This window comes from Bombus vosnesenskii, unplaced genomic scaffold (assembly GCF_011952255.1).
Source record: "Bombus vosnesenskii isolate JDL3184/JDL3185 unplaced genomic scaffold, Bvos_JDL3184-5_v1.1 scf7180000013295, whole genome shotgun sequence".
NCBI classification, from domain to species: Eukaryota; Metazoa; Arthropoda; class Insecta; order Hymenoptera; family Apidae; genus Bombus; species Bombus vosnesenskii.
The window spans coordinates 6,065,171-6,088,042 of NW_022882946.1; the positions used below are offsets into that span (position 1 = coordinate 6,065,171).

Sequence of the window (22,872 nt, forward strand, 5' to 3'; positions counted from 1 at the left end):
AACGAGGCGAGAAGACAACTAGTCGTACGCAGATAGCCGCGCTGTCAAGTCGCACGATACGGGAACTCCAAACGTTCTTTCCCTTTCTTACTCTCGCTCTCTCTGTTTGTGTGTGTCTACTTGTTCCGAACTTTAGACACCGTTGTATATTTTTTCGACTTTTCGCACGTTACGGGTATTCAGTTGGATTGCAGTGTGTGCGTGTTCTCCTGATAGCCGGCTTATTTATCCAATTACGTCCGCGTCGATTATTTTGTGTCAAAACGCCGCGATCAAAACTTGATCTCGCATCTGCGCATGTGCGATCACTCGGTAACGCTACCGGCGATTCGCGTGCCCGGTGAAACAACGATTCGATTGTCCTGCTCGCACTGTGATCCTAGTCGATACGATCATCCCCCGTCTCGCGACTTCCACGGTCAGTTTAAACCTCATGTGTGCTTGCTGTTGTTTCGTGTCTCGTTGTAAAAGCTGGATTTATCAGTGACCACGCTGCCAAAGGATAGAAAAAGGATAGAAAAAAGGGACGTTACAGTGGTTTTGTTGTTTCGCGAGTAACACGAATGCAACAGTGACAGCTGAGAATTTTTTCTTTTTCACGCAACACACACAGACCCACGTTTCGTCACATTTTTTACGATGGTTCGGACGTAGTACGCACGACCGAAACAGGATTTACTTTCTTCGGTGGTGCGCGATGGTTTTCTTTATGAACGTGTGCCGTAGAAAAACGTGACTGGTGATCGATATTGTACGTGCCAAGGGAATATAGTGTGTTTTCTTTCGGGCTTATGCTTTCCACTTCATCGTTGTCGTCATCGTCGTTGTGCTTGTCGTTGTATCGTCATTTTTACCGACAACATCGTACACAGTCGTTGGTACCGTAGCATACGAGAGTACCACGACCTTGCACGACGTACACCGTTACCGCTTCGAAACTTAAAGGGGGCAGCCTAACCAATAAACCGATAAACCGCCGTTGTTCTGTCGCATACACACCAGCCGCGAAAAAGAAATAAAAGAAAAAGGAAGAGAAGAAAGAAAAAAAAAAAAAAAAGAAATAATTGTGATATTCATCACGGTGGCTAGAACTAGGAAAATTCACAGGCAATTCATATATGAGCCGATACGCCACAAGCACGTTCCTCCGTGCAGCACTTGCGCAAGGGTGATATGTTATTGGAGATGGAGCAGCATTCGGGCTTGATATCCCTGAATATGTCGCCGTTTCATCTAAGCCCACAGGGTAGTCCCCAAGGTGCGGCCGGGGCTGGTCAACAGCAGCAACAACCACAACAGCAGCAACCGCAGTACGGTTCGTCACCGTATGGGAACTGCGCTCAAAGTCCACCGACGACGATGTGTCATCAATCACAGTCGCAACAACCGCAACAACAGCAACAGTTGCCGGTACACAGTCAGTCGCACTCGCAGGGTGGTATCTCGGGTTTCGATGCCGCGTTCTTCGATTCCACCGCTCTCGAAGAACGATGTCCCATGTGTGGCGACAAAATGTCCGGTTATCAGTACGGTTTGCTGACGTGCGAGTCGTGTAAAGGTTTTTTCAAACGTAACAACTCACCGTGCAGTAGTAAAAAAGTATACACGTGCTTGTTCTCGCCGACTGGAGGTGGGGGAGGTGGGGGCGGAGGTGGTGGTGGTGGAGGCGGTGGTGGAGGCGGCGGAAGTGGCGGAAACGGTAGCAACGGTGGTAACAACGGTGGAAGCGGTAGCTGTGGCGGCGGCGGCGGCGGCAAGCATCATCTGCGTTAGAGATCGGATCTTGCGGCAACAAGAAGGTGTACACGTGTCTGTTCTCGCCAACAGGAGCCGGAAGCGGCACTGGCAGCGGCAGTGGAGGCAACAATGGCGCGGCGAATGGCGGTGGAGGTGGTGGTTGCGGTACGTCGACATCCCTTGAGAGTAGCGGTGGTAGCAGTTACGGTGGTGGCGGTGCCGCCGGTCCCGGAGGCGGCGGAGGAGCGGGTGGAGGCGGTGGTGCGGGTGCCGCTGGCGGCAGTGGGCCCACCGCAGGGAATGCAGCTGCTGGCGGCGGAGGTAGCGGTAGTAGCGCGGCTGGTAGCGGCGGAAATGGCGGCGGATCCGCTACGGTAAGCGGCAATGTCGCGATACCAACTACCACCTATTCATTACCAACTGGTACCATCTGTCATCCTGGGTTGGGCCAGGTCGGGGTTGGTGTCGTGACCGGCTCGATACCGTGTCCGTCCGAATTCCCCGACACCAAGGACATCATCATTGAAGAGCTCTGTCCGGTCTGCGGCGACAAGGTCTCCGGATACCATTACGGGCTACTCACCTGCGAATCCTGCAAGGGTTTCTTCAAGCGCACCGTCCAAAACAAGAAGGTCTACACGTGCGTCGCCGAGAGGTCCTGTCACATCGACAAAACACAACGGAAGCGGTGTCCCTACTGTCGTTTTCAGAAGTGCCTCGAAGTCGGCATGAAGCTTGAGGGTGAGTTTTTTTGTTGAATTGTGGCATCATTATACCAAGGCTATCTACCATTTATTACGCTTTTTCATTTCGTTACGCTTTGCAAAAATACATATGCACGCGTATAGTTTCTCGATAATCCCTCGCGATGGATCCACGGAACGTGCCTTCGTTTTGTCCGACAATATGGGTACTCATTTTTTGGATGTGAAAGCGTTGCATGCGGGTATCGTCGCGATTTTTATGCAGAAGGTAAAAGAACGAAAGCGCACGCGTATATGCGACCGAGTAGATTTCGATGTTCAGTTATGCAACGTAATCGTGAGACACGCATGCTATTGCGTCTGCGCGTATAACAGGTTTTCGGTGAAAAATATTAACGTCGACGTTACTAGAAAACAAAGATCTTAATAAAACAGGTGCCATTTATATTTTTTCATATCATATCGTTGCTAAAAATTGCCTAATAATTCTGTCGAAACATCGACGGTATAAATGTGTACATTTATTTAATACCGCAAGCGTTGTTTATCGTCCCCATTGAAATCTGCTGTGATCTAATTACTTTCACCGCTTTGTTACGAGTTACGGATGTTTAGCGTAACTTTCACGATATCACCGGTGCGTTAATATTACCGCATTCTTATCAACTTTTGCGTTATCTCTTATTCAATATCTTTACGTACATCCTGCGGAACGTCAAAAGCGGTTTGCGCGCGAACGCGTGTACAGCGATTGGCGCTTCGGTACCGCACGATTCCTTTCGGCAAACTTCGGCAGAATACGTTCGCCTTCGAGCCTTTTCGTATTACGCTCCTACGAACTTAACCTTATTACACAGCGCGTGAAGCGCTCAACCGATACCGTTGTCTTCCTTCGCAAATTCTTTCGACGCTCTAACGCTTCTATTTTGATCAACACTTTCTTCTTCGTTTCAACGTCGATATCATTCACGCGACCGTGTTCCATCATTAATTTTAATTACACCGATATCACACGATCCACGTCCATTTCGAACAGCCGATTAGGCAAACCGTTTTTGCATGTACGCAACAAAAAGAATTCGCAACATAGTTGCCGCCGGTTTTCTAAATGTATCGCGTTACTTTTTCGCGATTAGCTTTTGATCCGCTTTCCATCCGTGAATTATGCAGATTTTACGCGAAAGTCGAGGTTATATATTCGCAAAACCGCAATCGCCGTGGCTGGCGCCACCGGTCTTAGAAAATCTTTTTCGCACTTTGGCAACAGTTAAATGGGAGGACGATTCGAACGAAGCGTCTAATGCAATTCGAGTAACTGGGTCTAGGCCCTCAAGGCCCAACGATTAAGCGAATCTCGAAACAGGCTCTGTCGCAATTGCCGCCTTTGCACGCCGTTTTCCACGGCGTTCCTACAGCGGCAACGCGGATTGCTTAATGCGGAAAGTTTCCAGTGTGCTTGCGAGCGTTTACGAAAGGAAGCAGTTTCTTACTTGCACGCTATTCAGAAATGTAAAAACCTACTTCTACGTATAAATTTTATACCGATTAGGTAGAACCGATTTCTTCTCGTGGCACGAGCCGATCTCCCAACTATCTTCGAAATATCGAAACGTATATACATATTTGTTTTAATTGCTATCGAAAGTTGGCGTTTTACCGATTGTCCAACCATTAATTGTCGAACGTGCACTTGACAATGCTTCTTGACGTTAATTCGACGATCGTTTCGTAACGCTTGCTGTATACGATCGGCAAGAAAAGTTTCGCGGTTGTTGTCACCGCTATTACTGTCATCTCGGTGCTTCTTACCACATAGTTTATGCATTTCTGTTTAAGCGTTAAAGTATAAACTGTTGTTTTACGTTCCGATATACGTCGTTCGTTGTCAAATTTCGACACATTTATGTGGAAAAAATGGGAATACCTCCGAGGAAGGAAGAGCGCGTCGACATCGGATGAAAACACCGGTTAAATAGGCGGTAATCGTGCGATAACACCTGTCACAGTTCTGCAACAAACCTGCCGTTTTGCAGTGGTCCGTGAATACGAGAACACGCCTCGTTCAAACGTAATGAACGTTACTTCGGAACTGCTTTAAAGCTGATTGAAAATCATACTCTCTTCTGTAAGCCGTGAACTCATCTAGCAGAGCATCCACATTTATTTCACGAGACTGTAAGACTCTGGTAACGAACGAGGTCACGCTCATCCCATAAAACTTGCAAATGCATTTAAATTTCTAACTTAAATTCTTCGTGTTTACCTGGCATTGTAATTAGGCAAATTAGCAGAGAATCCTGCCAAGAAGAAAGCTTTATGTCGGCCGAATGGCAAGAAGCTCTTTGATGTACGACGACTGTCAGTTACTCCACGCTTTACCCTTTAATGATAAATGAATCTGTCTTACCTTTTAAAACAAGGCTCAGCTGGCTGTAGTTGTCGTACCGTTGTCGAACAGAGACAGGCCACCGACAATGGTCGAAACGTTCGTTGGGTTTTTAATTTCACTTTCGAACGTGCCACCATATGTGTACAGACGCGATCAAATATTGACACTGGAGTCTTAATTTTCGCAGCTGCGAATAATTTGACTGTCCCATTCGAACTCGAAGCGTTATCCAATTTTACCCAGACGGCAAACTGTCTCAGGCTTTCGTCTGATTTCAACAAAAAGAAAAAAGAAGAACGTTCGTTCGTAAGATCTTAGTCGAACAACTTCTTCCTGAAATGTAAACATTTTTATCGTCAAATATGGTTCGTGTATCGTAATTCCGTATTCGCTAGAAAGATTTACAGCGAAAGTTGTTGAAAATTGACGATACTCCGGAAATGCAGACGTAAGGTTACGTAATTGGATAATCAGTCAAATAATTGAGGTAACATTCGAAGAACATTAATGACACAAAAAAATCGAAATAACTTATGCAACATTAACTCGACAATACACATACACTTGGATTTCTCCCTTTTTTTCATTAAACGCGCACTTAATGACTTCTAAAAATATAGCGACGTTTATTTCTCAAGGCTCGCGTTATTCGTTCCACGAACGATATTCTATCGTAATTAATTTCTTTATTTTCCATCCAATTTTGGATTTCTAATTGCCTCCTTCGTATGGAATAATAATTGTAATCGCCTCTCAATGATATAGAACCTGGTATATCTGTAACAATCACACCGTAAAGTTAGAAATTGTCATCTTTCTTACTCGTACAATAATTTCGTTAAAGGAACTACTCTACCTTTCTATCTTGGAAGAGACACAGAATTTTTCCATCATAATTACAATTAATCATAATTACGTTCTCTAGATGGCTACGTTAAGGGGATGGATAGCGTGTATTATGGCGCTCTAGTAGTTTTAGGCATCTGGCGTGGCCGATATAAAAAGTTTCCTCAATGTGGCTCTCTTAGAGAACTAACTTCTTACTCGCCTTTCGTTTTCTTCATTAGCGTCATTCTTGACAAAAAATTCGGTATACCACCGATGTCAGTGAGTTTTCGTTTTGGACAAAGGCAGATTTGTCACGTGGAGGAGCGGCAATGTGCGCGCGCACGTTCATCTATGGCCAAAGGCGAACCGGTAGTGTTGCGCAAATGGAATCTAGAAATTTGAGGTAGGACGTTCGGAGCTTGTTTTGCGTCTGCACGATACAATCAGGAGAAAGCCTTTCGGTGACCGGACAAATTTCTATTAGACGGTCGAAATATATTTTCACCGGCGACAACGGTGAAATTAGAGTCGGAAAGATTCGTGGGTCGCTTTCGACGTCGAAAGTTCCACGTTCCGTGGTTATGACACACACGGGCCTACATCTGTATGTGTTCATTAGTCACGAAAAACGATACGCCATTTGTGTGCCACTTAAATATTACTTAACGGTATTACTTAATATAAAAAAGACCGCCGATTTAGCGGTGCCCCTTGGAACCGAAGTTTCATTACCGACGAACTTATTTATCAATTTCCCGCTTAATTTACGTAACATTAAAATTTCTTAACTAACCGATTGTTCGGAAGAAAGGTTCGGTTTATTGCCGTTAAACGCTCGCTCGGATCGCGCTGTTAATCGTGTATAGGTATACACTCATAATTCTTTCGCATTTTGCAATCGAGATAGGCGATGACTGTTCGCGCGAGCTGAAGCGATGCTTCGTGCTTTTCTGCTTCGATGCCTCGACGAAACTCTATTTTCCTGGTGGATGTAGGCTCCCTCGAGAGATAATCCACGATACCATTCTTATCAGCTTTCTTAATCATATTACGTTCGAATTATGTAAAGACGCTCTAAGTACTCTAATTACTATAGTACAGTCTTACAATGGGGTAGCGTAAAATATAACTAATTAAAGAACCAGCGAGAATATCCTACTGCAAGCAGCGTGTCTGCAACATAGAAAGAAAGAATTACGAACGAGAAATTAACAAAAGCGTTGAAGTATTCTGAAGCGAAACAGACGTTGTAAGACGCGGATAATTTCGTGGCAGTAATTCGTCAAAGGGATAGCATTAAAAGTAATAACGAAGGAATATGCCATTTACGACTGCGAAAAACCGGCGCATTTTTTACATCTGTCCGCCACGTGGAGCAGGTTTGTATTTAATGGCCGAACACAGGGTACTCTGAACGTTCGATTTGGTCCCTGTCGATTCCGGGACATGCCCCGTCCCAGTGTCCCGTTGTAAAAGTGAGAGCGGTCACCGGTCGATCAGTGGCGCAGTCAAAATCGCTGAAAAACAGCTTTCTGGACGTTTAAGAATTCGGCGTTTGTAAATATACGTATTATATACGGAGCCTGGAAAAGCAGATAGGACAGCGGAAATCGTGGCATGCGCCTCTGTTTAGAAACTCATAAATTTCATAATTATTGTATTATGTTGCAAGAAAGTTGTATATCTGGCCGCCTGCCTGCTAGTTGCCTGCCTGCTAGTTGCCTGCCTGCCTGCCTGCCTGTCTGCCTTGCCTGTTTGCTTACCTGCCTGGGCTGCCTTGCTCGCTTGCTCGACTCCTACCTTCGTCATTCGCGCGCGCGCGCATTACAGAGGTGGGGGAGAAAGGTTAGGTTGAGGCGGGGATTGTGTAATCCCTCGTTGAGTGGAGCCTCACCGTCTTCTTTTCGCCGAAGCTTTTATTTCTTTCTCGTCTCGTGACTCCTTCTCTTTCTTTCTCATTCCTTCCAGCGCGCGTCCAAATTCGTATCCTGTATCCATACATATACATACATTAAGCACCGATACGCAATCGCGTCGCAGCGTACGATCTATGTACGTCATCGTTGCCGCGATACGAGTAATATTTGAATACCTGAAAAGCTTCGGCTACGACCGTCGGTAACACGGTCGATTATCGAACCATCAATATTAACCTGTTCCTATAATGATTAAGTGTTCAGGCGCGCAGTTAGTGGAGCACTAAAATCTAATGCTTGGAGCCTGCCAGTCGATTATCAGGTATTACTGCAATTATCGTCGCACGAAATATCTTCGAAGTTTCGTTGCGACAGGGAGTTAGTATCGTCGCTTGGTAAAACAGAACGCTTCGTATGCATGTATCTAGCACCTGTCTTTCGCTAGCTTGTCTTTCGTAGAAGTTGGAAGATCATGATTAGACTGCGGATTTGTATGCATTTGTGGGAAATTTGAAAGTGCAAAAATACACAAAATACGCATAATATACAAAGGCATATATAAAATACAAAAAGTTTAACACGCGTTGTAATAGTTTTTTAATAGGTAACACGAACTTCTGCTTAGGTTCTATTCCTTTCTATATCTTTGCAAAAATATGAATTTGCATAAATATGTAGTTTAATTATGATTCTTTGTTCGGCTAGAAATCCGAAAGGGTTTCCTGACCGAAGATTTCGTCGTTTTCTACAATTTTTTCATTTTGTTTTATGTTGTTTCGCAATGCGCGGATGACTTCACTAACGCAACGGTCGGGCGCGTCGCGTCGGCTGCGTCACGGGGGAACTTCTCTCGCGCGATTGGTCCAACCGTGGGCGACGGTGGTCACGTGGTCGCACATTAATTTCTATGGGGAGGGTCTGACGTCACTGGACCCGTGGACCAGATTCACCAAGTGGGTTTCCCTTTCTTTTCGACATACGCGCTCTCGGGTTCGGCGCTCTTGCGTCTACTACGCTTATCGTCGTGGCGGACCTTGCGAACCGGACGTGGGTTGCATTCTTTCAATGGCCTGCACGGGCCTCATTGCACGTGGATCTCTGTCATGCACGCGGACCACTCTGTCGCAGATTCATTATAAACAGGAGAAAAGTACGGAGAACCGCCGATGGAAATATCGATTTCAATTACGAATGTATGTTTTTATTGAAACGCTATCGTAACGCGGTCCGCACTTACCGTTGTTACTATAATTGCTCGCAATTGTTCCGCGCAGGAGAAAAGGTCAACCCGCTAAGCATATTTGAAGCTTTTTATCATAGATACGTGCTACCTACTGATAAAGTGTATTAGTAAACGGAAAAACATGTAGGTAATTATATTTATCTTCGTTGACGTGTACAGCGCATATATTTTAGTTTATTTACGACAGGAGATCGACTACTTAATAAAATAAAAATTTCCTGGTATACATTTTCTTAACAAGTTTATTTTGCTTCTTGTTTTAGAACGCTCGTACGCTTCAAGGCGATTTATTATGCACGTTTCACACGTTTTCCACGCTTCACGTTTCGTACCTTCAATTGTAAATAATCCTGTCATATTTTCATAACGTAACCGCTTCTTATGCAAAATACGTCGATATCTATGTTGATTCTGGAAAAAAAAAAGGAAAAGATAAAAGAGAATACCGTATCGCGCTATTGTTAAGTAGAATGCGTTTCCTTCGCGAGACTATATTAAATCCACATTAAACTCGACAAAATGAAACTTTTCCGGTAGATATACGCTCGGCGATCGCGTGCTCTGTCAAATCACGAGGATCGTGACACAGTTTCTCCAGCCATTGACGATCGATGGAAAATCGTCCTGAGGTGTATTTAACGCATTTATATGCCGCTTTGGTAACACGGCGACTCTCGTCTTGCCACATCCCTGCGCAACCCAAGAGTCAGAAATTCTCTCTCATAAATCGAATCGTCTCGGTTTATTCGTGTCACGAGTATCGCGATTCATGATCCTTTCGCACAATTTTCACAGGGGTTAGATGAAATTCCGGGAAATCTGAAATTCTCAATAGCCTTCTTACTCCGCTAGTCTGATTTATCGGTAATCAATCCTGTTCTTTACTATGTTTTTCTCGTAGAATTTCTATCGATGAAAATAGACAAGCAAGATTCTTAATGATATTATCGTTTTACATCGTAAAAGTCTATATCCCAGCGTCGCTGATCGCTGTAATTTATCGATAATTTCGTTCGCGTAATGGAGTCAAGAGCAGCCACGAAACTCGACGCCACAACGACGCAATTCCGCGCGTCCTGTTCAAACTTCCGGTTGCTACTTCACCGAGGTACACTGTTCCTCCGGTTTGATTCCACGTTTCCGCGGGTTCCAACCCGCTGGGTACCCCGGAATTCGACTCGTAAATATCATCAGTGTCGCTGTCTGGCATGTATATTTGACGATCGAGCCCGATCAAATCGAGCCGTATATATCGATACGCTAATGTCCTCTGCCCACGCGAAACTCCGCCACCCACTCGGTGGACACCATCCCGGGCGACAGAAACTGTTGAATCTCTCCGTTCACGTTGTTCACGCTTCGCTTGTTTAACAAAAACACAGGAAACGCGTGTGACACGTGGTCGGAAGTTAGACGATAGATCATTTCCACGGAGTTTCCGGGGTGAAAGAGTCTCGAGTTTTAACACATTGTTAACCAGTCACGAGTGTACGAGTGTGTCTTTGCGCGTCGTAAGTGTTTCCGACTGGCTGCAAGTTTTCCATTCGTACTCGTATCTCCAATTGTATTTACTTACAAATGTACTACGTAGACCACTGTACAAGATTTTTAGTTGCTCGACGTTATCGTTTTAATGTACCACAGATCGAGTTACGATCGTAAGATAGAAATTGTAGTAATTATAATTGCAATTATAACATCGTTGGTGGTAAGACGTGTTAGTTTTTGAGTAAGATAAATAACAAACGTATGACGTTGTATCTCTTTAATCGTACAATTGATTATCTTTAATTAGATCGAGATGCTTAATTACAACTTACAATTGAAATTTAATTTCTTTCATTGGTAGGTATTCACCTCCATCGGAAAGATAAGACGTTCTCGTTTTACCGTAACAGTCGGGAATTAAATTCCTTTGCGAGCACTAAAAGATATCGGACGCGATGGAGAAAGATAACAGTTAAATAATTGTGCGTTAAATAATCATATGCTTTAATATGAGAATTAATCAAAATTAGAATTCTACGACATGTATAACTAATTCAATGAAATTCAACCTCTACGCTTTTGATTTCTACGTGAATGATGTGATTAAACGAACGTCGATATCGTTGAAGGCAATCCGAAGACGAATGAAGTTTTTAAGATGGATTTATCGACCGGATAGTCTTCGCGTTGAACGCGAGTTTCGTTGCAGCAGAAGTATTTACATCACATACACAAGGCAGGACGATTTCCAAGCGCACGATGCACCTGGCGTCAAATTAAAGGTAGAAAGATGTACGTCTGACAGCGTGTAACACCTACGACGCACGGTGAAACCACGGGAGAAGAAAGACCACGGCAGAATGATCGTAAACGTAGGATGGCAATAAGGAGAGAGAAAAGAAACCTTGCTGAACCGAGAGTCAAGTTTAACCGTGATCTACGCCGATCTTTGGACCCTTCCAGTCTCCTCGAGTTCTTCGTTACAATGAATATACAAGACAGGGTGAAAGAGGGCGAGGAAACGAAATGCACGAAAGATCGTAATCCAATCTATCTTTTCGTTTCAGAAGAATGGGACTCTTGCATATAAGAAATACGAAATAACGAACGGTGTAAACAGAAGAATATGACGAAGAAAAGAAACTGAAGCGAGATGGAATATGGAATAAGAGGGGGAAACGCGTGTACGAAGGATCGTAAACGAAGGATCGAAAAAGGAGGCACGCAGCGAGGTAGCTTTTTACACGTGTTAAATAAGTCAGCGAGATAGCCGATGGCGGCGTTGCGTAGCATTAAGCGAGCAATCGAGAACAAGTGGCCGAAAGCAACAACCTGAAAGTCAAGTTTAGCAACTTTCGTTATTGGCTTGCTCTCTCGGCTATTGTCTGAATTCTCGGCGAGTCGGTCACGTATGTTGGAGAAAGAGAGAAAAGAGAGTGTCGCGGATAGGAGCAGAAAAGACGAGGAGGCGTGCTCGCGCGAGTACGTTCGCGTAATCCTTGGATGATGGATGACGCTCGCTTTGCATAGTACGTATTCGTCGGAGCACTGACGGCAGAAAAGTTCGGGAAACGAATGCTCGCAGCCGAGTGTCAAGTTTACGGCGGCGAATCCATCGTTGCTCTGCCGTGATATTCTACCTCTCAGTCCTCCATGCTGGAATTATCTTTCCGGCCAATAGTTATCGAGAATAATTGCTCCTGACGGGAAGGCAATTAACGGATGTCCTTCTTCGTTCCAGTCGTATAGCTCCGTACTAAAAGTTTCTAAATTGCGCGAAACGAAAATATTCAAATATATATATATGTATATGTTCATTATATTTTAATATTGTATTTCATGTATATATTGTATTATATATGTATGTGTGTGTGTGTGCGCGCGTGTGACTGTGTGTGCGTGCGAATTTTACATATACAAAGTTATAGACTGTGACACGGTTGCAATCGTAGTCGCAGATGTTCGGACGCCGCGACAGTGCGTGGCCGCGTTATGCGGAGTTTTCAGGGAGACGAGGAGCGCCAGGAAAGAACAGGAACGGGAGTATATTCGAAAAAGGCAGGGAATCGACGGAGGAAAGGCGAGAAAAGGTGGCGATTTCGTACGAGAGGAGAAAAGAGAAAGAAACGCAAGCAGTCAGAAGTAGCGAAAAAGGAGAAGGAGGAAGAGGAGAAGGAGGAGGCAAAGGGAATCGGTGAGAACGAGAGACGAAAGAAAGAAGAGAAAAAGAGAGGAGGCGTAAGCGGTCGCGCGCACACAGGGTGGCGGAGGCGGCAATGTGGATCGACGGGAGGCGAGAGGTGTTCAGAGAGGGGTAAGAGAGTAGTAGGGTCGAGGGAAGGGAATAAGTAGAGTTAGGAGGTGGCGGGGTGTCGGACGGTATTCGACACGGTTCCTGTCTATGTGTATGTGTATGAATATATGTGTGCGAGGAGGTGGGGGCAGAGGGGTGGCCCTCCTCCCTCGGCAGGCCGGCTCAGAGGCAGAAGTGGACGGGCAAGCGATTCAACCTCCTTTCACTTTCAACGAGCGCGCACCGCGCTTGCTCGCTTACTCGCTCGCTCGTTCGCTTGTTCGTGTTCGCTGGTGTTTTCATGCGACGACGGATAGCAAACACCTCGTACGAAAATAGGCAACGCCGCCGATTTAGCCGCGTGTCCGCCCTATAAATCGTTAAAGCTGCACGAAATCCTCCCTCGATAGCACCGTGACCCTGAGGATCGCGGATGATCGTCATCGGGCACACGACCTCTTCTCGGGGATACGTTGCCACACCGCCATCAACTTCTCCGTCGCGATGCACATGGATGAACCGGCCACCTTTTATGGCGCGAGACTGTTCTTTTTTCTTTCCACATTATTATTAGTCTTGTGACTTCTTTCATTTTATTCCATTATCCTTTTGGCTTTCTGTCTCGACATTTTCCTTTTTAATTCGCCTTTCGAAAGTTTCAATTTAGAAACGGGGAAATCGAATTTTGAATTGATCTTAGGATAAAGATCCGTTTCTTTTCTTTCTTTTCCTTTTTTCTTTTTCTTCTTCTTACTTTTTTTTTTTTTTTTTTTTGTTAAGTAGATGCGAATTCATATCACGTTTACTGGCTAAGGAAACACTGGTACTTTAATGCGGCAGACTCACCAAGGCACATTTTAATCCCTCGCTGCCAGGGGGGATCCATATCGAGTTCCTCTGCTGGGCCACTTCCTGCCCCGAGACTACACATCTGGGAATCTGTTGTTTACAATGTGAATCTTAACTCGGAGATGCAGTAATACTTAGTTTCGAGCGTAAACATCCAACTGGGTCGCACGAAAGAGGCCGCTTTGTACTAAAATCTTTCGATATTTCGTTTCTCGTTACGTGTTAGGGAATTTTTATTATCTCGATATCCTTACCCATAAATATCGAAGAAGTATTTACATTGGCAGTGTTGTAAAAGAAGAATGTCAACAGGTCGTCCCTTGAAGTTAATGACAGACAATAAATAATCGACGCTGGCAAGTCTTAACGTTCGCTCTCAATAATGACAGGTTTAACGTGCCAAATAACACCTGCAGCTTTCGTAGGTGGAGATCCATGTCGTACACGTAGCTACTCGTTTACAAGCAGCAAGTGGACGTGTCGCTAGTCGTAGAACAAGGATAGTCGCAAGTGGTTTACGCTTTGTCCCGTTTGGCTAAGATTAAATCTCGTCTCCTTCTGGAACGTGGTGCTTCTTTAAACTCGAACATTGGCGACGACTACGCTTAATTACTAGAACAAATTTCAAATTCAATTATCGTTTCTCAGCCATGGAAAATTGTTCAAAATCGTACAGAATTATTTGGAAGCTGGAAAAATGAACAAGATCGTTGGGTTCAACTAAAAAGCTAAAGTTCGACTCGTCTTTCGGATAGATTTGTCGCTGAAACCGAAGCTTTGATCGTCAAATGTCGCCTCAACGATCATTTTCTCAGACATCATTAAGAACGACGCAAAATTGTTAAGTCACGTAACATAACATGCAAAGACTAACAAAATCATTTCGTTCGATCATCCAGCAAAGCCCGAGTAACCGTTGGATTCGTGTTTCAGATGTATCAGACCAAAGCCGAAGAACTGATCCTGTTGTTTCAATATTTTGTACGTTTGATTCTGTTGTAGCCGTGCGGGCGGACCGAATGAGAGGTGGTAGGAATAAATTTGGACCTATGTACAAGAGAGACCGAGCGCGGAAGCTACAAATGATGAGACAACGGCAGCTGGCACTGCAAACGATACGCGGCAGCCTCGGTGACCCATCGAACTATTCCTCCGCCGTAACGCCTTTCCTGCATATTAAACAGGAAATACAAATACCTCAGGTCTCGAGTCTAACGTCTTCTCCAGATTCGAGTCCATCCCCCGCAGCCGTGGCCGCTGGTCTGGTCACGACACAAGCTGGCAGCGGAGCTGGTCAGCATCAACTGATCGCACCGTCCTCCCAGCCAAACATTTCTGGCGGTAATCACCTGCACAACCTCAACCCTGGCCTGGATAGCAAGCTATGGGCTGCCAATTCCACCACCCCTAGCCCGAAGGCCTTCAACTTCGGCGAACAGTCCACTCACGGGGCCGCTGGTTCCGCACCCTCTACCGCCACGTTGAAAACTAGTCCGATGATAAGAGACTTCGTTCAAACGGTCGATGATCGCGAGTGGCAGGCATCCCTTTTTGGACTGTTACAAAATCAAACGTACAATCAGTGTGAAGTGGACTTGTTCGAATTAATGTGCAAAGTGCTCGATCAGAATCTGTTCTCGCAAGTGGACTGGGCAAGGAATTCGGTATTCTTCAAGGATCTCAAGGTTGGTGCCAATGATGTTGACTTTAATCCCTCTCAACTAGGCAAATTGGCTCGTTTAGGATCCAAGAGAAATTTCGATCTCTCATATCTCTGCTTCCTTTGATTTTTTATTTTTTACTGAACAAAGTTTCAGGTATTCGATTTAACGACGGTGTATAACGTATAAAACGTAGTAAAAATATTCCGATAGGTATCCTAGAATTTTTTTTTTTAGATACTTTGCAAGTTTAGAATAGCGAAAAATTAAGCTTGGATATGAATGACCTAGTTTACCTATGGAGGGTTAAATATACTTATTTAACGTGTATATATAACGCTGTGTAAGTTGACTTGAATTTATCGAAACGTCATTGGCTTATAGGAAGAATATATAGATGTAGAACTTCGTTCATCCGAACTTCATTTATATTTATTTTTTCTATGAAAATTTTCGTTAGTATGCGATTAACTTGTTAAGTAACCGATTGAATTCGTTTATATGAAAACATCTACCTCCGCTTATTTCAGTAAGAAATATGACGAGGAGAATTAGTAAACTTCTATTAGCTGTATGAACTTCAATTATATGAACTGTTTGTCCTCCAACATAATGTAGAACAATGCGTTAGAGCGAATCTTCTATTGATCGGTATACGTAAATTCACTTTCAACTTCTATCTACAAATTATTGAAATATCGTATATCTTTTCGTGGAAATTAGATCAGTTTGTAATTTTACGATAAACAAGCGTATATTAAGCGTCTATTATAGGAGATATAAAAATTTCACGGTTTTAACCGTCGTCGAGAATCTTTTTCAAGAGAAGTTAGTTCTTACCGATAAATAACTCCTCGCTGGCCTGTTGGTAGTATGAGCGGGGATGTGAGGTAACCAACAGCATTGCACAATCACTGAATGATTTCAAGCATCGCCTCATATCTAGGTCATAACAAGATACGTTTCTGGGTTATGGCGGTTGCCCTAAAGCAGGCCCATGTTAATTATAAACCGTTTACTTAACCGATTATATACTTTTTGTTGTGTTTGTCTTTGGAAATCTGTAAAATGTTCTGTCATCGTTTCATCGATATCTCAAGTCTCAAGCCATGCTTTTGTATTTTACGAACAATATGGAGCACGAATATAAAGATTTTGTCGCTTATTAAATAATATTTCTTAAAAATTAACATATAATTTTCCTTTTATAAATAATTCTAGCTTTTGTTATACTATTTTTCAATTTTATATTTCAAAATTCAAATTTTCGAGTTTTAATTATTTCTTTGAATTATTTTTATTCAAAATTTCAATGTCTCGATTAAATTCATTTGATATATATGTTACAAGTCGTCTTATTAAAAAATTTAGCACAATTTTTACATTTCAATCTGACAAAATTTTATATATATTTTTACAATTTACGTTCTTTTGGGCAGGTTGATGACCAAATGAAGTTGCTACAGCACTCCTGGTCGGATATGTTGGTGCTCGACCATCTTCATCAAAGGTTACACAATAATCTACCTGATGAGACTACGCTTCATAATGGCCAAAAGTTTGATCTCCTTTGCCTCGGCCTACTTGGAGTTCCTTCTTTGGCAGACCTTTTCAATGATTTGTCGTCCAAACTTCAGGAACTCAAATTTGATCTTTCAGACTATATATGCATGAAATTCTTGATGCTGCTCAATCATGGTACGCTTTCTTTTTTCTCTAGATTTGTCTTATATTTACATGTCTCGCTATGAGATTATATTATTATTAGACAAAAATCATTGTGATGCATCAATTTTATTTAAATATGCAGAAGTCCGTGGGTTAGTTAACAAGAAACATGTACAAGATGGACACGAACAAGTCCAACAAGCTCTTTTGGATTACACGTTGACATGTTATCCTTCTATACCGGTATGTTTATCTCATATATATGTACGTAGGTTTTCTTTTTTCTAATTTCTGATAACTTAGTGAACGATTCGATATATATGAGATTTTATACAAACAGGATAAATTTAACAAGCTGCTAGCAGTATTACCTGGAATCCATGTGGTAGCGAGCAGGGGAGAAGATCACCTTTATCAGAAGCATTGTAGCGGTGGAGCACCAACTCAAACTCTTCTCATGGAAATGCTTCATGCTAAAAGAAAATGAAACGATAGATTCGTTTGGCACTTTTGCCATGAATTAGTCTATTGCTATATCTAAAAAATCAAGATAGAGCCCCTTATTGTCAGAGTGGACCTCAAGTACCTATTAAGAGCTAATGCTGCTTAGGTATTGGACCAAGTTCGGGGGTCTGGTTCAAAAGATACCTAGGCAAACAAATCAAGTATAGACGTACATACTTTACATATATACATAATATATGTATTATAAAGTGTATCTAAATATATAAACATAATGACATATATTTTCTATATTTGATGTTGAAGTTTTAGAGATGTATCCATGGAGAATTATTACCCCTGTTGATGGGTACAAGCGCAGGGAAACAGTAAGCAAGATGCCTTGAAAACAGTACAAAGGGTGGTTAACAAAATATTGGTCAAAGGGCAGGCAACTTTTGTCTAAATAAGTAAAGCTATTTTTCTAATACTAGAAGCGATTATTTTTAAGCATATACCACTGAAGCCTTGCTCTCATTTTAACAAAAAGATAATCCTAATAGTAACGAACGAAAGAAATTGTCGACTCTCCAGTCAATTGTGCTTCTGCAAGGGATTCAATGGGCATACTTGAACGACAGTAAAATTTCATGTGATATACTTATATATACATATATACATATATGTCGCACGGCCACCTGGGCATCCTTAGAACTTCCTATGAAAAATCTGCATTTTGTCACACTTGCACACAGCAGGGCTACTACATTGTAAATACTAGTTAACACATTCCAATTACGTTGTAAAGTATGAATCATGTTAAATATGTAATTATAATATTTTGTGTATAGTTTAATGAAATAAATATATTTCTGTTGCTTACTGAGAAAAAATCATTAGCTACTTAATGTCTTCACTAATTTTAGAGTTTTATTCATGTATTTCTCTTTTATTATTTTTCAAATAGGTGGCGGAAAAAGAATAACCACAAATTGCGATATTTTATTATTGTATATTGTATCATAATAAAGATTCTGTTTTAAGAAATAAAAGAATCATTGGAGCAAGGTTTATGTGGTCCTACATTATCTAGCGATTAATATTAAGTATATAAGATCAATATTGTCTTATCGCAGTTGTTAAATAGATAAATATTTACTGAATGTTAAGATAGCGATCGAACGTAGTAATTTTTCACTAATAGATTATTATTGTTTAGTCAATAGTCAGAAACTTTTCAGTGCTGTGAAGGTTGTCTTTTCGACGCCTGTGGTATCTAAGCCATCGGTAATTACACGTGCTAGATTCGAGGCTCAAGTGTGGCAACAGGAACAGAAATCTTTGCTCGTACTGGTAGGCTGGTAGTACCACCCTTTGCAACTCCTACTGTTTATATCCTCTATCAAAGAAGTACCTGGGAAAAATGCTATTTTACTACTTTCACTTTTCCACCGACTTCGATATAAGATATTAAATATAGATTTAAACGATTTATTGATGTATGTAAAAAGAAAACTCGATGCCACATTAGATTAAGAATCGAGTGTTGAATCAAATCAGGAGGAGTAGCTGCGAGTATTACTACCATGAAAGAATATATATACATAAGAATATATATTTTCAGAAGCTTGCATGTACTTATCGTGTGAGTAAAGATTTGTGTCCATGGAAAAATTTTTGAAATCTTCGATATAAATGCAAAATATATATTGACATGTTCCCAAATTTTCAAATCGCCTGGTTCTTTTAATTGATCGATCGAAAAAAAACTAGCTTGCATTATTATTGGCTCTTTAAATAATACTTTCAAAACGGATTGCCTTTATTTAACTCGCATATAAATGTCTACCTCTTCATAACTGTATTAAGTCTTACATTTTTACATTTTTAGTAAACCACATACCTCAGAATAGACACCCAGATAGCAAATTAAATGGAATGTATGAATGTTACCTACGTAGATTTAAAATCTACGACTTCTGTAATATGCGTATCGACAGAATATAAAAGTTCCATTCAAGTATTGTACCCGTTATATTTCCATGTTAACTATTTTAGTTATTATTATATTTATTCCAAATTAGATTATACTTCCTTATGATATGTGTACGATATATTCCAGTCAAAATTTAAAAATTATCAACGAAGTCTCTAAAGTCATGTTTAATCTTGTGTTGCTGTTTGGGTAAAATCAAATAATATTTTATTTATTGTACATTCATCTGTCTTCAAGAGTTCTTGTAGAACGTGTCGGTCTGATAATTTTGGAACAACTTACAAAAATCGCAAACACAACTGTCTCAAAAAAATGAAAATTGTCTCTTCTAAATATTGTCCCCAAATCGATGATCTTTGTATGTGTCCATCCTATTTAATCGTCCGCTCGATTCTGTTATAAAGTGTTTATTAATAATTGTAATTAGGAAATATAATAGTGGTGTTATAAGCATTGTGTTAAATATGTACAGTTACCAATTATAATTGGCAAACAATCTAATTTAATATCGATGTGATTTTTTGATCCAATAAATAATTGGAATTAACATTAAATGATGAACTATTATGCGTTGTTGACACTGCCATTAGGAGTTGGCAATTGTAAATTATGTAGAAAAAAAATGATTGATTGTAAATATATCTTTATTATTAACTGATAACTGTTCCTTTTAGGATTGACAGCGCTATTTTTATATATTATACTAATTGAACTCCTATTATATGATAATATTTCCCTTATTGCACTCCTGTCTTTGCTGTTATTGTAAAAATACATGCATTGACCACGAGACGTAAGATAGTTTTCAACAGGAGGGTAAAGGATGGTACTATGTAAATTATTAAGCAGACAATTTTCAAAAATTTACAAATAGTATTCCAAAACATTCAATTGTTTCTTTATACATACAAGTTATTATAATTTAAATGCGTTTATGTACAACACAAAGTTTATTATAATTTGTAACAATGGTGTCATTCGTATACCTAATAACATGTATATTAAAACATTTGTTTGCTTTGTACAAATATGGTAACAAGATAAGAAAATGCACAGTGGTTAATAAAGACATCAGCTAACTACTGCACATAGCTTCATATTCTTAATTTGCAATGTTTACATAATACACCACATTTATTTCATTAAAAATACTACCTAATCTTTATTATATACAAAATAATGTTTACAATTTATTGTTTTACGTTTGCAAAGATACAATATATTAGTTTATAACACTTTATTATAATTGCACAATTTATAAATTTGTGTTCTTGAAGGCAATGCCTTCCTATTTGATTAAACAATCAATTATAAACTATACTTATTTTGCTAATAATATGATATTCATACATATATTTGATCATGCATGATTATTACAAGGTTTAAAATAAATAAAAATATTCACATTTCTTTTTCACTAATGACACAATTAAAAATAACAAAAGTTAAGTTATTATCAACTAATTTTATACATGTCAGAAACATAATATGTTTATGATGGATCAGACTTTAAATATTCATTGTACGCTTCCTCATTCATTAGACTTTTTAGATCATCAGATTTACTTAATTCTATTTTGAATAACCATCCTTTTTCGTAACAAGAGGTATTTATTAAACTGGGTGTTTTTTCAACTTCTTCATTTTTTGCTATTACTTTCCCACTGACAGGACTATATAAATCAGAAGCAGCTTTCACTGACTCTAAAGCTCCACATTCAACTGTAAAGGAATTCATTTTTATCAAGTAGAAAATATAATAGAGTTCAATTTTTATTTTAAGAGAGACATCTAAAATACAAACGTTCTAACCTTCTTTCTCTATTTCAGAACCAACATCTGGAAGCTGAGCATAAACAACATCACCCAGTGCTTCTTGTGCATAATTGGATATTCCAACTATGCCTATGTTACCATCAATTGTTATCCACTCATGTTTTTCCGTATAAAATCTTTCTAAAAATTTTATTTATAATTTTTAAATATAAAAAAAAATATCCATTAATCTTGTTTAATAAAAAGACAGTATTTTAGATACATCATATTTATAAACTAAAAAAATATTTACTAAAAAATAAACTTTACTATAAACTAAAAAATATTTATTTTATTTTATTCAACTACATTTCATAAACCAATTTTCCTAAACAATTAAGCTTTTAAATATTATAAACAACAAAAATATGTACATGAATGGCAATTCTTTTTAAATGCATTAGATATGTTTGCGTGATGCAATATTCTTCTTTAGATTATTGATAATTAATAACCAATAAATATACTGCCAGCATTAAGATCTTGTTTCTAAGAATATTATTATAAATATATAATTTTTTTTACTTTGTGTTTTTAATATACATTTTAAACTTACCGGCATTTAAGCAACGAGTAGTAACGATGGAACGTGAAACATATAATGACACTTTCGGAGTAGGAAAGTTAAATAAATTTTCTCTCGAAGTACGTAAAAATGTTCTCGCGGTATATTTTGCCATTTGTGCAACTACTTTTGCCATGTTTAGTTATATTTTTTAGTTTTAAAACAATCAGATAATTTTAACCTATAAAACACGTATCGTGCAGTCTGTAGACCGTTACGTTCTGAACTAATTTTGTAATATTTCCCCAATGTCGGCAGAGTTTAATATGAATGAAACGCGGGATTTGAACGAATTAATATATTTCTATGTAGCATGTGTTCTTAGATTATCGATGATTCTTATCGTGTATAATATATTTCATCATCATAATTCAAACTATTGCCAATCAAATATACATATAAATATTGTACACTTACATATGTATACTATATACTCAATAAATACTTATATATGTATATAAATATTTTAAATTATAATAAATAATCACATTATTTATTATAATTATTAATTACATGTCTTCATAAATAATATAAATAAAAATAAATAATGATTCTAAATATTCGTTGTTACTATGATTTGTATAACAAAGGCTTAATAAATTAACTGTTATAAATAAAAGCTTAATTATTATAAATTATTTGAAAAATATTTTTAATTAATTTCTAATCGCATCATATGATTTCAGTAAAAAATTGGATTAAAATTTATAGAAAGTATGTGAAAGTAAGTATATAGTATTAATATGTATTTTCTTGAAAGAGTAATGTTCCAATTTCTTAATTTTGATAACAAAAACAAGATCTACTTTTTTAACTTGAAAGTAAAAATCTTTTTATAGCTCTAGACAAAACGTAATATTATTGAAATTCTGTGTGTGATCACGTGAGGTTAAAAGGTCATTAGAAACACGCTCGGCAGATAACTTGTAATTTATGTTATCAAACTTGTGCAATATCGGTGACCTCCGTATTGGATATGAATAATCCACAAACAAAAACGTTAAACACTAATCTAAGACATTTATTAAATTATCTCTATTTTATATCATTTATGACAAAATTATATTAATATATCACTTAATGTTAGATAGATGTTTTTTAAAATGTAAATGTATATATCCAATTCTTTAATAAGCATGAACATTCGATATATCTATACTAATTTCGAAATATTTTATATATATATATATCAAGAATTTATTCTACAAAATTAAAAGAATATTTTCTGTTTATTAGAACCAATAATCTATTCAAGAAGTTGTATAATGAATCACTTTTA

The 22,872-nt window shown here is 39.5% G+C and overlaps 2 protein-coding genes across 2 annotated transcripts; one reads left to right on the forward strand and one right to left on the reverse strand.

Annotated features, from left to right (window-relative positions):
• The first annotated feature begins 218 nt into the window (after positions 1-218).
• On the forward strand, positions 219-19,867 carry LOC117233159 (nuclear hormone receptor FTZ-F1). Its single transcript, XM_033493189.1, is given in 6 exon segments — positions 219-1,753; positions 1,756-2,478; positions 14,450-15,132; positions 16,548-16,806; positions 16,919-17,019; positions 17,117-19,867. Coding segments are annotated over 6 exon segments (2,493 nt in total). The 5' UTR covers positions 219-1,173; the 3' UTR covers positions 17,264-19,867.
• A 209-nt stretch (positions 19,868-20,076) lies between these two features.
• On the reverse strand, positions 20,077-22,009 carry LOC117233162 (glycine cleavage system H protein, mitochondrial). The gene is made up of 3 exons (XM_033493191.1): positions 21,585-22,009; positions 21,026-21,169; positions 20,077-20,935 (listed from the first exon to the last, which is right to left on the reverse strand). The coding sequence occupies exons 1-3, from the start codon at positions 21,727-21,729 to the stop codon at positions 20,706-20,708; spliced, it is 519 nt and encodes a 172-aa protein (XP_033349082.1). The 5' UTR covers positions 21,730-22,009; the 3' UTR covers positions 20,077-20,705.
• Between the last annotated feature and the right edge of the window lie 863 nt (positions 22,010-22,872).

Excerpts from the sequence above, each read along its gene's own strand:
- LOC117233162 (XM_033493191.1), bottom strand. The coding sequence starts at position 21,729 with ATGGCAAAAGTAGTTGCACAAATGGCAAAATATACCGCGAGAACATTT. Across the intron at positions 21,170-21,584 it reads TACTCGTTGCTTAAATGCCG|AAAGATTTTATACGGAAAAA; the intron begins GTAAGTTTAAAA and ends TAAAATTTTTAG. Across the intron at positions 20,936-21,025 it reads TTCTGAAATAGAGAAAGAAG|TTGAATGTGGAGCTTTAGAG; the intron begins GTTAGAACGTTT and ends ATTCCTTTACAG.